At 42.6% G+C, this 16288-nt stretch overlaps 1 protein-coding gene across 2 annotated transcripts; it reads left to right on the top strand.

Moving 5' to 3' along the window:
* The first annotated feature begins 3109 nt into the window (after positions 1-3109).
* On the top strand, positions 3110-16288 carry PROK2 (prokineticin 2). Of its 2 annotated transcripts, XM_041763796.1 has the most exons (4): positions 3110-3205; positions 6603-6728; positions 13638-13698; positions 15034-16288. In XM_041763796.1, the coding sequence occupies exons 1-4, from the start codon at positions 3110-3112 to the stop codon at positions 15138-15140; spliced, it is 390 nt and encodes a 129-aa protein (XP_041619730.1). In that variant the 3' UTR covers positions 15141-16288. The 2 variants fall into 2 exon arrangements, with proteins under 2 accessions (XP_041619730.1, XP_041619731.1); XM_041763797.1 differs by lacking the exon at positions 13638-13698 and having other exon boundaries at positions 15036-16288.

Genomic DNA, 16288 nt, shown 5'->3' with positions numbered 1-16288 from the left:
ATCTTAAATTGATTACCTCTGCAAAGACCCTACTTAGAAACAAGGCCACACTGACAGGTACGGAGGGTGGGAGTGTGAACACAGCTTTTGGCAGGGACACAGTGGAACCATTCTATTCATGAAGCACATGTTGAGGTGGAGCCTTCATCAGCCCGGTTCCCTGGGTCATGCAGTGAGACAGGTTTGTGTCTCCCAGTTCACCTCGGTCAGTTCCATGTCCCCTGAGTTAGAGTGGTGGGCTGAATCACCCGCACCGGGCCAAGTGTTTATCCCTACAGCTGTTTGGTGAGTACATTGCACTGATTCATGCAAATTAAATGTGTCTGTGCTGTCTTTTTCTTGTGACCTGTCTCCAGACTGTGTTCCATATGACATATTCCTGTTGATCATTAATTATGCCTATCATTATGCTATGTGCCAAGAGGAATGTGTGGGAAATTAGACACAATGAGCCCAATTATAAGGTTTATATAATCTAATCTGGTGGACAGAACAGAAGAAACTATCAGTGTTGGCTGAAACTATCACAGGACACCAAATAATATCATGCAATAAGAGATCATACTAACAGGACTTCTGGTTTGTTCTAAGTACTATGGTAAGCAATTTACAAGTATTATACTCTTTCAACCCCATGGAGGTGTATCCCATTGGGTTGATGGTTTATAACTATTTTACAGGTGAGGAAACAAGCTTTAAAGTCTCAAGCAGCTTGCCCGATGGTCATTCAGGATTCCAGTGCAGGTTGGTCTGATTCACAAATTTGGGGTCCTATGGACTTTACTGCCCATTTAATTCAGCTCAGCCTTGATAGCCTGCTAGTATATGGTAGTGGACACTCTGAGCTACACCAAGTTCGGTTCTCCTTATGCAATTAACCCTGGGCTGATTGATGGTTCGATCTCAGTTTTAAGTTGGCCTTCCCACCTGATTTTTATGAAGTAATCCACACTCAACCTCCATCTTTCTCTTACTTTTTAATTTTAATTCTCTAAGCTGGCCACAGATACAATGATTTGTTATATCGGGGCCTTCGTTTCTCCTCAGAAAGCATTAAAAACAATTAAAAGAAACAAAACGATCAAAGGAAACGACATGAAACCAAACCAACCCTATTTTTAAGTGTTTCCAACCTTGTTTCAAAACAGCCTTATGAGGATTGTTTTCCCAACAGCCATGTATGAAGCCGTCCACTTTTGAAATCTGATTTTCCTATGTAGACATATCCTGTTTTCTATGCTTGGAGAAGCAGGGAATACCCAAGCTGGCATTCAATCGCAGCAAATATGAAATAGACCATTTAAAAAAAAATTGTAGGAATGTTAAAATCCATGTTGACTGGTTTTTACATTTACCCGGCAGCATTCCCATGCTAGCGTTGGCATAGAAACTGGAAAAGGAAACTTTCCACCAATCTGTCACTTGCTACTGTTTCCACTTACTTTGCTGTAAGTCCAATTTTAACAAATTTCTTTTAAGTTAAAAGAGTTTACTTTTTTTTTTTCCTGTTTCAGGATGTTTCCCCAAACAAAAACATGAGCAAAAAGAAAGATTTTAAAACTCAGTAAAAAATTTGGTTTCCCAAATATTCAGCTGTTTAAAATTCAGATAATTGCCTTGCTTTTTTTTTTTTTCTTTTTCCACATTTAGTCTGAATGCTTTGGCATGGGGAACCCCGCAGTCTGAAAGTAACTTTGTCCCGACTCTCCTCGCTGCATTTATTAAAGAGACCAAAAGAGGCATCTGCTTTTCAACAGTTTGTGGTCCGAAGGCCACCAGGGAAAGCCAGAGAGGTTCTGACGATTCAGGAACAAATTCGGGTTTCCCCAAAACTTCGATGCAAGCAAGGTTGGCAGCGGTCACAGCTAGGTATTCCCGAGATCGTTTTCATTGGAGAGGCACAGGCTGGGATTCTCGGAACCAGGCTTGGGTCGGGGAGGGAGGGCACATCTGCCACTCGTCCTCTCGTGCGTAGCCTAGAACCCAGTAGGCTCTCAAGTCATGCCTCACGTGAATGAATGAAGCACAGAGATGCTGTCTGGCATCTTCCAAGACTGAAGGGTGATCTTCCCGGGGCTGGAGCGTGAAACAAGAGGGAGCTGCCTACCTGGGGCTCAAGGGGCCTCAGCCTGGCACCCCAAGCCAGGCGTCCTCATTTCCCTTTGGCACCATCCTGAAGTGCTCTGGAGCTGGCGCGATGTTCCAGAAGGGAGGAAATAAATGCATGTGAGGAGAATCAGGGAGGAGAGCAGATGTGAGCATAAAGGGAAAGCATTAGAAATGAAAGAAAAGAACTTGGACTCCCACAGCTGGAAGGACAAACCTCACCATGTCGTCAGGGATGTGGGATTAGGGGTGATTTCGCCCGCCCTTTGTTCTTGTTTTCCCCGGTTTATTTGTTTGATGCGTGCCTTTTCTGCTCGGTTATTGGACCACGAGGCCAGACCCCCCCCCGGCCCCCCCACCCGGTGGCCGGTCGGTACCTGGCACGCAGCAGGCGCCCCAATGCACGCGGCCCGAGCCTCCCGTGCCGGCTCCCCGGGGGGCGTCTAGGCGCCTGGCACGTAGTAGGCGCTCCCTAAACATCTGCGCAGCAAATGAGCTGCAAGTTTTCGGCGCCGAGCACGTGGAGCCCTGGCAGGCAGGACGCGGCACGAGCGTGTCTCCCTGCGACCACAAAGCGGCTGCGGCGCGTGCTGGAGGCGGAGGCGAGGGGCGGGCGGCTGCAGACGAGGCGCGGGCCGGGAGCGGGGCGCCCCGCGGGGGGCGCTGCCTGCGTGGCGCCCGGGGCGGGGGCGGGGGCGGGGGCGCGGGGAGCCGCGCGCGGCACGTGCTCGTCCCGGGGCCGCGGGGCCGGGCCGGGCCGGGCCGGGGTGGGCGCGCGTGTGCGTGTGTGCGCGCGTGTGTGTGTGAGTGTGCCCCCCGCGCGTGCTGCCGGGCGGGCGCCGGCGTGAGTCACGGCGGGGCTCGCCTTTATAACGGCCCGGAGGCTCGCGCCAGCCGCCCGCCAGCCGCGCTCCGCGCTCCGCGCCCCAGCGAGCGCGCCCCGGCCCCGCGCCCCCAACCGCCCCGCAACCGCCGCGCCGCGCCGCGCCGTCCCGAGGGCGCCATGAGGGGCCCGCGCTGCGCCCCGCTGCTCCTGCTGCTGCTGCTGCCGCCGCTGCTGCTCACGCCCCCCGCCGGGGACGCCGCCGTCATCACAGGGGTAAGCGGCCCCGGGCGCACCTGTCCGCCGCCGCCGCCGCCGGGGAGCCGCGCCCGCGCTGCGCCCCTGGGGCTCGGGGAGGGCAGCGGCTCGGGGAGCGGCGCGCCCGGGCGGGGACGCCCGCCCCAGGCGCCCTGTGGGGCTCGGGGAGAGGTGCCCGGATCCTGGGCGCACCGTGGAAGAGGCGAGACGGTGACCCGCGTGCCAGCCGCCGTGCCCTGCTCGCGCCCCTAACCCCTGCCAGCTCCCTCCGCGAGCCGGTCTGTGTTCGTGCGAGCGCTGCAAGAAGTTGGCGTGGGCAGTGTCCTCGGGCACTTCTTCCAGACTTCCAGCCTCGAGCCTTGAAATCTGGGGAGGCCCTGCCTGAGCGCGCAGCGGCCAGAGAACCCCCCGCCCCCCCCCCCACACACACCCCAATCCTGAGACTTTAAACCTCTGCTCAAGGACCTTACCCCCCTTGCACCCTCCACGGAAAACCCCTCGAAATAACTTGCTCCGAGGCCCTGTGTGCGCTTGGAAAAGCAATGGTGCTTCCTTTTGGTTTCCACGGCTTTTTGCTTGCTTCTTTTTTTTTTTCTTTCTTTCTTTCTCTTTTTTTTTTTTAGCGTCTTGAGGTTTTCCTCGTAAAAGTTTTTTTTTTTCTTTTTCCATTTGCAATTCCTGATAAAGCACCTCCAGAGCTCGGGCATAATTATGGAGTTAGGTTACAATGTTGATGTTTGTTTCAACTTAGAGAAGTTGTCCTCCTCATTTTCGGAAGTGGGAACTGAGTCAGTCCTCTCCTACTCCCACCAGCAGTCCTCTGTGTGTGGATCTGCAGGACGACTTTAGAGTACAAAATTTAAAACCCTGGTCGACATCCACAGTGCAAAACCGCTTACCGTTGCCCGGCTCCTCGACTGCTTTGCTCTTTTATCTTTTTTTTTTTTTTTAAAGTCTGAAATTTTTTTACACCTCCATTACATTATTTCAATTATCTATGTGCACATTATGGGATTTAAGTAAAACCTCTCTGTTTGAACTGGTAATAGATAATGAAATAGTTAAATGTGAGGGAAGTCGGCCCTTGTCTTGAGAAAATAAAGCTCCGTAGTCTCCAAGTTAGTTAATAGGTCTATAGCATCTTGAAAGCCCTTGTACAATAACAGTATTTGGTTATATCCTATAGGTATAATAAACATTGTGGTACTTATTAAAATAATTACAGATTTTTAAAAAGTGTATTTGAATAGCTTTGTCAGTGTGGTTGGAAAAAAAAAAAGTTTTTACAGGTCTTTCTAATATATGTGTTGGAACATGATTGGGCTTTTCCCCCCTCTTCCCCTGCTGGCTCATTTTAAATTTCTCCTAATCCTCTGAGCCCAGAATTCCTTTGCAATATAAGTATCTTTTTGTTCCATTCACAGGACAACACTATTTGAATAGGTCTGCAATGGGTTAAGGATGAGGGGCGTTAAGAAACAGCAGTCTAATTAAAATTATATAAACCCATGCATTTCTTTGTAAATATTTCCAAGAAGTGAAGCTTTCTGTTACAGAAGTGAAATTTTATCACATTGGATGTTTGTCTGTTAGAGACATTCAGGGTGAACTTACATGGGATGTTTTTGTTGTTTTAACTCAATGTTACAAAAAGAGAGTTTTTTAAAATTTCTCTAAGCAACGTGGCAATAAAGAAATGTAGTTATGTCTTCATGACAGGAACCATCTGGAGCCAAATGAAAAACTTAGTAACTTATCGTCTTCAGGATGTTAAACATCCAAGTGATTGATTGAATTTTTGAAAGATTTTGGCTGGATTTTGATTGTCTTATAAAAAGAGTTAGTGGAGCTTCAGAATTCCAGATCTTGAGCATCTGTTGACAGAAAATACTGCCTGAAACCTCCACCTTAAATATTTACATTTTTTGGTAGTAGGTGTAGTTATTTTGATGTTGATTTATATTCCGCATAGATTTGTTAAAACCGTATTGGAAAAGATCATGTACTGAACCTCTCATTTATGGAATGTAATGGCCACATATACATGATTTCTGGCGTACAGATAAAAATTGGAAAATGGAAATGTTTGGATGTTTTCCTGTGTATGTCCTAAGACCCCAGGGTGAAATTTGTTGCTTTTGTCCATATAGTTTTAAAGAGGCTGAGAAAAAAATTCTAATGAAGGAAATAAGCCAACTCTAAAGTAGGATGGTTAGTAATTTTTAACAAAAAATAGTGAATAAGGGTATGCCCATATATTTATATTTTGAGAACTTGTGGCTGGCCCCAAAACTTTGAAGGAGAAGAACCTTGAAGGAGCATTTCAGTTGTTTCCAATAAATGTAAAAAATTTAAATTTTTGTCTAAACTATAGACTTTTTAGTTTCTTACATATATAGTACAGGGTGTTTTTGCCTTATTGCTAGCAAAACATTATTACACACTACTTAAGCAAAGCTTCCTATTTTTTGTTAGCTCTAGGAAGGAACAATTGTTTTTCAGATCTATTTTCATGCAAATAAATTTAGACTGTGTTATTTATTTCTACTTAGAGTATGAAAATTCCTCCATAGTTGATTCTTTAATTATTTATATTTACAATTTTTATATTGGGAACAGATGCCTTCGGTAATCATTGCCGAAAATTGCATCTGCCATTTGCATTTCTAAATCTGATTAATCTTAAGTGTTCAACTGACTTTGTAATATACACATATGTACACTCTGAGCCAATAATTTCCTTTTTTGCATGTTACCTGAAAAAAAGTAACATAAGACAAAAGTCTTGGTTTGTCCATTCCCAACCTATGAAATTTCTTTCTTTAAAGAGGAAATGTGAAAATCAAGCCAGTGGTGTGAGAAACATCAAGTCTCATGAACCAAAATGCAAATATTTGAAAGGGAAAATGAGCACTTTTAAAATTTACATCAGTGCCTTTATGGGTCTGGAGCATTTCATGCCAGATTTAGAGACCATTTAAATCCCTTCTTAAATTTGGGCCCAATGTATTCTGCAGTTAATAGTCATAAAATCTCATGATTCAATTTATGTAGTTCCTAATGGCCATGTATGGTATAAGTCTAACGCAGACTCGTTTTTCAAATTCAAAGCCAATTCAGCCACAAAACACTAGAAAAATAGAGGTGATTTTCTCTGTGTGTTTATTTAAGATTTTCATAATGTGTAGGCCATTCTTCAGGCCATTTTTTATAAAACTAGGAAAATCTCTTCTCATCAGATTTTATGGTAAATATGTGCAAGCAAATGAAGATTACCGTTCTTTTTTATATGTGTCTGATTATTAAAATCCTAGTGGTTGGTGATTTAAAGAGCATTTTTACTGCTAATTTTAGATCTCCTTAGCTTGAGTCTTCCCCGCCATCTATATTTATCTGTTTGTTTGTTACATTTCAGGCCTGCGACAAGGACCCCCAGTGTGGTGGAGGCATGTGCTGTGCTGTTAGTATCTGGGTTAAGAGCATAAGGATTTGCACACCTATGGGCAAAGTGGGAGACAGCTGCCATCCGCTGACTCGTAAAGTTAGTATATATATTTGGATTTATGGTGGTTCTCTTATGTTGCAGTAACTCAGTAACTGAACTCCCAACAAGGCCTGTCTGACATGAAACCCAGGGTAATGTGCTTGAAATTATAAGTTAGAGAAGATGACAATGGGAAACCCCTCCTCTCCCCCTCCCCTCCTATTTTAAAGAACTGGATCCTCTATCATCCTTACTCTAGTGAATCATTTTTCATGTCATTACTCTCATGACATGAGAAACATTTCATAAAGATAATTTCAAATGCATGAGTTTGCCTAAAAATTATTTAGGACAAAACAATGTATGCTGCTTTGCAGAAATCAGAGTACAGAAGTTCTGGAAAAGCCTTTTGATATCAGACCTACTGATAAGGCAAAAAGTGAATAACTTTGTGTTTTGTTTCTTGCAGAAAATCATCAGTGGTACAGTTATCCTTGTGTCTTTAAAGGTCCTTTATTTTCACTCTGTCTACGCAGTACACTGTTCATAATCCTAGAGGTTAAAGACATTTAAGTTTTCAATATATTCTGTATCCTAAAGACCTAAACAACACTTTTGAACAGTTTTGGTGGTGAGTGGCATGACCGTATATCGGCAGGATTGGATGACACTTTCCAGGTTGTGTTGCAGATGCTCCTGTCTCCAAGAGCCAATCAGTGACGTTACTTCAGGAAGCGGGATGGGGATGGATTAGGGACAGGAGGGAGCAGAAAAATGTGTGGAGCCTGAAGAGTCTTGGCCCTTCTGAATCAAAACTTGAAAGAGTGGGATGTCAGTAAGATCCCCCAGAGAGGCCAGGTAGCAAGCAATACCTTGCTCCCCTAGCGCCATCTCCTGGTTTCACCCAGTAGCAGAGTGAAGTCCTGGGCCAGCAGAGGGCTTGTCCCAGGCCAGGTGGCTGGCTGGAGGCGGAGCTCAGTCTCTCTGCCACTTTTTCTCTAGGCCAACGTTGTATACTCCTGTTTTGAAATAGATAGAAGGCTTTCAAAGCAAACTGGACGTGCCTTCTACCTTTTATTTTTTATTTATTTATTTATTTTTGACCCCACCTGTGGTTTAGGGTTGGAAGCTGCAGTAGAGCCCCTCATCTTCCCTATGCTGGACAATTGCAGATAACAGTTACTATTTTGACTTTCTTAGAGTGAAGGTAATGAAAGAAATTGGCGTATGTTTAGCTCTGTGAGCTGTAATAGGGACTCCACTTGTTTGAGTCTCTCTGAAGACAGAGCTTGTCTCTCCTGTGGTTTCCTTGAGAAATACTTCCTGTTCCGTTTAGACGAGGAAAGGTTGTAAACGGTTAGTTGTCTGTCTCAATGCCAAACTCCCAGGGAGGAGATGACACCAGCCCAGCCACCTTTGGCATTGATGTCAGTTTTGTCATCACACTTATCGAGTGCGAGTCTCAACTTTTGTACATTTGAGCCACTGTCATTGCAAGGTTTGCTCTTAATCTTTTCCTTTAAGAATGTTATTGTTTTTGTCCAGTCTTTCCATACCCTTACACCCCCTGCATACCAGAATCATGCAGCCTGTTTGCTAAAACAAGCAAAGAGCGACACATTCTGTGCAAGTGTTCTTTGTAATTGTAGCAAAGCCCAGTTGCCACTGGTTGAAGGCTCTGATGCACCAGACACTCTGTATGAAATGTTGTATATGCATTTCATATTTAACACAACAAGCCCGTGAAACACATTTGTTTCCAGCACGTTCTGCATACAAACACACTAAGCCTTAGAGGGACTCAGTATCTGGCTGAGGTCACGAGGTGAGAGGTCTCAGAGCAGCACTGGACTTCATTTCTGTCTGATGCTCCATTGGTTGTGCGGTCTTGATCACCATACCCTTGTGCTACCTTGAAAGTGGTTTCTTCTGAGCACTTTGGACTCCAGTTAACCAAAACTGGGTTGTGTAGGATAAGATAATGGTCCTCCAGGGGAATTTGTCACAACCTGTATTTCTGATGAGTTTTCCGAATCCAAGGGATTTTAATAAGAGAACCCAATTCTGTTTCCCTGGGCGCCTGGACAGCTTCCAGTTCAGGTGTAGTGCAAGGTTATTTCTGAGAGTAAACAAAATCATTTTTCTCCCAGAAATCCAGATACATCTCTACACCTTTGCTTTTAATCACAGTTTGAGTAATGAAGTCTTTAATAACAAATTATGCTTTTCATAGTAGAATTAAGTGATAAAAGAGCTAAAGGACTAAAAATAAAATAAAGGTTTTATGTCAGATCTTGACTCTTCCCCCTTTCGGTTGCCCACTTGAAAAGTGTCACTAGAACTCATGCTTTACAGCTTTTCCTACTGGATACTTTTCTGTCTTGAAAATACATTTTCATATGTTATTTCTATTTTTAAAGTAGGTCCTGGAGTTGTTACTTATTCTAGGTGATATTCATTTATCCTGGTAAAAATCTAGTTACTTCCAGATCTTCTCTCCACTATATTCTATTCAAAACAACTAGAGAAGAATATTTTTTGCAAATATATCCTGGTGAATGTAATACACAGTGTTCAACTTCAAATTACAGTTTTAATGGCTCATTAGTATGTGGCAAAAGTATACACGCTGCATAGAAAATTTTCTTTTAATGTGATGTGATCATTCTTTTCTTTTTTCTTCCTTTTTTTTTTTTTTTTGAAGGGATTAACTGGTTGTGGTCACAGAGATTGGTGTTTTAAAAACACAAGACTGTTAATAAGTGGAGATTACACCTGTTTAAATTCTAAACTTTCCGTTCTGGCTCGGCTTAGACATTAGCCACAAATGTCTGTTTATTTTGATAAAGCGAGTAGTATTTGATGAATGAAATTGTGAACTTCAAGTAGGAATTGATAGTCACAGAATTCAGTCTACTATTTTATTTCAGATACATCAACTAATGTGTGGAGTTTACAGTAACTGCTAGGCTATAATTTTATAATTGTACAATTTTTAACTTTATATTTGACAATTGAAAAGTAGAATGAAATATCAGTTCACCTAAGAGGAATAGTATGTTTTCCAAACACACTTTTAGTCATAAGTTTTAACATGTATTCATTTTTAGCAATTTTTAAAGTTAGGGATGAGTTATTGAATCATATGTCTACAAGGAATATTTTGCTTTTTAAAAAAACAACACTATTTTGGGGTGCCAGGGTGGTTCGTTTGGTTAAGTGTCTGCCTTTGGCTCTGGTCACGATCCCAGGGTCCTGGGATGGACTCCCACAGCGGGCGCTCTGCTAAACAGGAAGCCTGCTTCTCCCTCTTCCTCTGCCTGCCACTCTGCCTGCTTGTACTCGCTTGCTCTCTCTCTGTGTTAAATAAATAAATATTTTTAAAAACCCCCACTATTTTAGTATTTTTATTAATACCTAAACTTTTCAGAGTTTAAAAGATTGGCTATCTTCATCCCATTCTGATTACTGCTTGGCTTTGAAAGTTTGTGATTAATACTTTTATTTTTATTACTTACCATTTTATAAATTATTCAATTTAAATGACTGTATCCTCCCCCAAAATTGTTTTTGTTTCACTTTTTATGTTAACATTTTTAGTACCCGTTTTGCCTTTTGTTTTCTGGTAGTTTTTTTTTTTTTTTTAGCTACACTTTAAAATTTGACCAATACATTTTCATTTTCTGAAAAAAAAAATTAAATTAAAACCTGGGGCTTGTCTTTTTTTTAAAAAAAGGAAGATTTAAAAATTATTAGTTTCTGTTTCAGAACTAACCTATGATGAAACATTGTAAATGTACTTTCAGGATAGAGTTTACCTTTAAAAAATATTTTAAAATATATAAAATACATAACATATATTTTATAAAATATATAATATATAAAATATATTTAAAATATAACTACAGAATTTAGTGGAAGATGGGTGGATGAAAGCTTAATACGTTAATTTCCTCATCTTTCCTATCACAGATGTCAGGAGCCACTATCTACATTTTCTCTCTCTGGGCAGCATCATTGGTGTGAATACAAGTTCATTGTCAGACTCAGAGGAGGTAGATATACAGAGTTTCTCAGCCTGGGCACTGTTGACAGGATGGGCCCGATAGCTCTTTGTTGTTGGGACCACTCAATGCATCATAGGATCTTTAGCAACTTCCCTGGCTTCTATCCACTAGATGCCAGTAGTCTCCCTCTCTCAGTTGTGACAACCAAATATGTCTCCAGACTGTGACATTTCCCCTGTGACAGTTGGGGAGATGGACGTTGCACTGCTTGAGCACCACTGGCCTAACACTACACTTACCTAGCCCCACAGGACACAGTGTAAGAGATACAGCAGCATCATTGCATTGTGAGCTCACAACTTCGCTTGCCCTCTCTTCCACACGGGGTACTTATGGTTGCCCCAAATGAGAGCCCGAGTGTGTGTGGGGTAGGGTGTGGGGGGTAGGTCCCCTTGACTCACAGGAGCTACCACCTTTACTTCTTGCAAGTATTTGCCCAGGCTTGCATGCCAACAGCTTCCACAGCCCAGATGAAGTTCCACACAACCCACGAGCCTGACTCCCCTATTCCTTCCTTTCTGTTATTCTTTCCAAGGACACAGTGAGATGGGAGATGAGATCTCATGTTAACCCTCTACCCACAAGGAGATAAATCCTTGCATTGTTTTGGGTTACATAGATGTAGACTTATTCTGAAAGAATTTAAGAGACCTTTTAAGACTTGACCAAATTAAAGTATGTTGACAGTCTTCCTAATTACTAAAGCTGGAAACTTGTGGGAATGGGACAGATACTGTGAGACTTTTAGTTTCTATTTTATGTGCTATTACATTATTTGAAATTTTTTGAACTGTGTAACTTTGACAAAAGTTATAACAAAACTGGCTTCATTAAAAATTACACATTGTTTTAATGAAGTAAAATTGGTGTATAAATTATATAAGTTTCAGGTATACAACCTGAATCAATCACAATCACAACATTGTGCTTTGACGTCTGTCTGAAGTACAAAATGATCCTCATCTATCACTATTCAACTTGACTCTCTTCACCCATTTTGTGTACCCCAAACCAGCTTCCCACAGTAGACCCGTGCTTTTCATGTGACACAACCAGGGTTTCCTCCATCAATCCTTTGTTATATTTCTTTCTTTAGCAAAATTGGCTGTTTTGAGAGAAGTCACAAACAATACTTTGCTTTGTTTCTGTGCTATTTTCCCTTTAAAAGTGCTGCAAATGGATCACATTGGATTGAGTTTATTCTAAAATAAACCCTCAGGTTGGGACTGAATGGTTAGCTCCTGGGCCATATTTATTTGTGCCTCTGAATATGCACCTTCTGTATACTTTTTCATGTACCCGTGACTATAAGACACCTCTTAAGTTTGTCACACAAAATGTGTAGAGCTAGAAGTGAGTAGGCCAGTGGAGGAGTTCCCAAGCATCTACTAAGTGTATAACGTCAAGAAATGATGTTCTTTGTCATTAGCTCACAGATGGAAGGGGAGGAGGAAAACCACTATGTGCAGGTGCAGATAACAGGACCTGGGAAGGCCACCCCTCTGCCTTTGGGCAGCGCACAGTCTTGGGGTTGGGGGCGTTGGAAGGATACCGGCTTTTAACTTGTATTTGCTTAAGTGCCTCCTGTGTACCAGGCTAAGTCCCATGTGTTTACAAATAAGATGTCCTTTCTTCAAAGAGCTTGGCATTGGAGGGAATGGTGGTGTTTGAGAAAAGAGCAAAATCTGGAAGAAAGCGGGACTGCGTTTGATTGTGATATGTTCCCTTTTAGCTGGGTGACTGCAGTTAGCCGCGTAATTTCACCTCAAGAGGAAGCCACTTAGCAAAACAAGGCAAAAATCTGGCACACAGGTTGGGTGTGACATTGACATGCAGTGCCTTATGAAGCCTGGGCATTGCAGGCTGCCACCATTATTGTTCTTTGCTCCTGTTTTCAAGGCACTGGGAGCCCACATGAAGGCCAGAGGGCGGCCATGGTGCCTTGATGCACACAAATCACAAGACTGCAAGCTCCATGAGGGTGCCTATTCAGAGCTTAAACTATCTTACTGGTTATCTGTCTTCCATCATTAAAATTTACACCCCCTGAGGGGCTGAGGCCTTTCCTGTTTTGTTCATCACTCTATCTGTAGCATCTCAACTATGGACTGCTGTGTCAGTGGCACTCAGTATATATTAGCTGAATGGGTGAATAAAAGAAACATGCTTGGTGTTGTCCATGTGTAATGGTTTTACATGTTCATTATAATTACATTTCACTTATCTCAGGCTTCTTTACCTTGGGTGTTGCTGTTGTGTTTGTTTTTCTCAACGTTGGCACCGTTGGCACTTTGGGCCAGAGAGTCTCATTGTTGAGGGGCTGTCCTGTGAATTGGAGGCTGTCCAGCAGCATCCCTGGCCTCTACCCACTACTAACACTCCCTCCCCCAAGTTGTGACAATCAAAAACGTCTCTGGATATTGCCAGATGTCCCCTTGGGGACAGAAGCACCCTCATCTGAGAACCACTTGCCCATGTAGTGACATATGTGACAAAATGAGGCTCTCCAAGTCTCAGGGCTAGAATAGATCATAAAGGTTAGGGATTATAACTTCTCGTACTGTCCACTTGTAATTGTCTGAGCCAGCGCAGCCAGGTCCACGTCCTCTGACAATATTCTCAGTGCCAACAAATGAGCTAGCCATCCATGTGCCCTTTGACACACACAGTGGCAGAACCATTCTGAGCACAAGCCTGCATGGAGCAACGGCCTGCATGGAGCTGTGGCACCTGCGTGTAGGCACTGTCATTACAGCCTTGAAAATAAGGCCCTTGCCAAACAGCAGAGGAACCCGAGGTGGCTCTGCCTCTTCACCACCTTGCCTGTCAATGTCCGCCTGTTGCTTCCCTTTCTTCCTTTTGTATTTATTGATCTCAATCATTTCCCTGGCCCTTCCAGAACCATTTTGGAACTGGAAGGCAGGAAAGAAGAAAGAGGAAGAGAAAAAAAAAGGAAAGAGGAGGTAAGAAGAACATGAGCATGGTACCAACCCAAAGATTATGCCCAGCACAATAAGCCCTGACCATTTCTGGACTACCGTACAGTTGGGTCTGTCCTATTAGTTCAACCCCAAAGTAAAGTTAGAATGGTTCTGTCACTGTCTGCAGAAACATTTTTTTTTAATGTACAGAGAAATCATTTAGAAGGCATCTGGAAGATGCATGTCAGACTTTCTCATTAGGACAGGGATAATTGGCATGGGGTGGCCTTTTTAGGTGGAGTAGAATAGGAAATACACTAGAAAGATAGTGAATAAAGCATCTGAGTTGAGAAACAGGATGCATTTTTCTGCCATGTGGAAACTGTAGAAGGATCTCTGAGGCATGAGTCTCTGAATAGCTTGCCTCTCTCACGTTACTGTGGACCAGTGTAATTTACCATCCCATTTCAGTGACAATCTGTCACCTCCAGGGCTGGGGTTAAACTTTCTCCCTATACTTGCAAAGGGGATTCTCAAGAGGGGCCGGTGGGGGCGGGGGGTGTTGGAGAGAGAATGAATTTTGTTCTTTGCCTCTGGAAAGTATATGTATATACTTTGCGGAACTCCACTGCCCATGAGACAAAGGACCACCATGCCAGGTTGACATGGTTGACCATCCTCAACCCAGCTTCATTGGTGGCATGGGCAAAACTCAGAAATACCACTTGGATGACTCTTGGAATGAAGCCACCCGTTCTCTGCTGGCTCTCCCTAGGTCAGGGTTTAGTTTGTTCTTTTCCATGACTCCAGCTTGACTTCTTAATTTCCCTTTTGTTTTTTCCCTACCCACACTTCCCAGAATTTTGACCCCCCTCTGCCAATCTGTGTGCAAACATGTGAGTTTGTATATTGCTCATTGTCCGTGACTTCATATTTACTCATTATATCAATGTGGTCATCCCCTTAATGTCATGCCCTCCTTAAGGAGCTTCATTAGTAGGATGCTAGAGAAAGAATTGAAATGAAGAAGTAAAAGGCAGTATAGCTTGGTGGTTAAAAGCTTGGTCTCTCTGGTCCAGCTGCCAGCCAAGCTCCAAGTTCTGAGTATGGGACCTTGGGCAAATTACTAATCTCTCTGTGTCTCAATCTCTCACTTGGAAAATGGGCATAATTCAAGCATTTGTCATCTTCACAGAGTGGTTGTAAGGATGAAAAAGGATAATACATAAAACGAGCATATTGCTTGATGAAGAGTTAACAACATTCAATATAACACTAGCTGTTATTATTCAAAAAGAGTTCTGCAGAATAGTTTATTTCTGGTTTTTGTTTTTTAATGTTTCTTGCTCTGACTCAGTTTTCTTCTTTTATCTTAGGTTCCATTTTTTGGGCGGAGAATGCATCACACATGTCCATGTATGCCGGGCTTAGCCTGTTTACGGACTTCATTTAATCGATTTATTTGTTTAGCCCGAAAGTAATCACTTGAGAGCAGAAACTTTAAATGTGAACAGCCACATGATGTCTCTAAAGTCTATTTACTTGTGATTGTGCCAAACAAATAATATGCCAGAAAGAAATGCTGTTGCTTCCTCAACTATCCAAGTAACATTTCTATCTTTGATGTTTAAATGATGTTTTTTTTTTAATTGAAAGAGGATTTTAATTTTGGATACAAATGTAAAGTGCAAGGCATTATGGAACCAGTTCTCATTTCCCTGTTTATGTTTTGGTTTGGCTTGGCTCTTTAGATGCCAAAAACTCACCCATTTTCACAGAAATGAGGAGAGTAAGAATTTGATCTTTTGTTACAGAAACGTTTTTTTCTTAAACTCCCTTTCCCCAGCCCTGCCCATCACACACACACACACACACACACACACACACACACACACACGTACGCACGCAGACACACACCCCCTCAGGTCTCTTCTCTCCTCAAAGAATTTTAAGGCTCTCGCATTATCCTTCACCATTTCCCTCACCAGCCCTCTAGCATTTTAAAGTGGGGAACAGGGTCATTCCATATTCTCTAACTTGCTGGCAGAGTCAGTGTTAAGAATCAAGCTTTTTGCCTGATACTTAAACAGTGAAGGATGTGTAGTTGAACTAGACACTCCAGACTTCTCTAGACAGAGTAGAAGTTGGGGTGCTTCCAAGCTTTCATAGATCTATTCATGCAACATGACTTCAGGTCAGCTGTGTGGCAGGTGTGAGTAAGTCCAGAGGGAAATGGAAAGTCAATTTAGTCCTTATTTCTAGATTTGGGGTTTTTTTTTTTAAGGTTCTCCAATACAACATTACATTTATTTCTCTTTTTATGAAGTTTACTTTTTTTAAGTCTCACAGTTCGAGATGTTTCAGAAAATGTCACTTGAAGAGGGAGTATTGATTTTAATCTGGCATACCACTTGTTACCATTTTAAAATCGGTATGAAGTTGTAATTTAAACTCCCATTTGTAACCAGAAGGTCTCTTATAATGGATTACCTGACATCCTGCCATGTGTACCTATATCAATATTGCTGTGTAAAAATTCTGTATCAGAATAATGACAGTATTGTATATCATTTGATTTATTTTAATATTATATCCTTATTTTTGTCACAGTTGTCAGTTTTTATTACAA

Source organism: Vulpes lagopus, chromosome 7, assembly GCF_018345385.1.
Source record: "Vulpes lagopus strain Blue_001 chromosome 7, ASM1834538v1, whole genome shotgun sequence".
Lineage (NCBI taxonomy): Eukaryota > Metazoa > Chordata > Mammalia > Carnivora > Canidae > Vulpes > Vulpes lagopus.
This window is presented reverse-complemented; position numbering and strand designations above follow the sequence as displayed.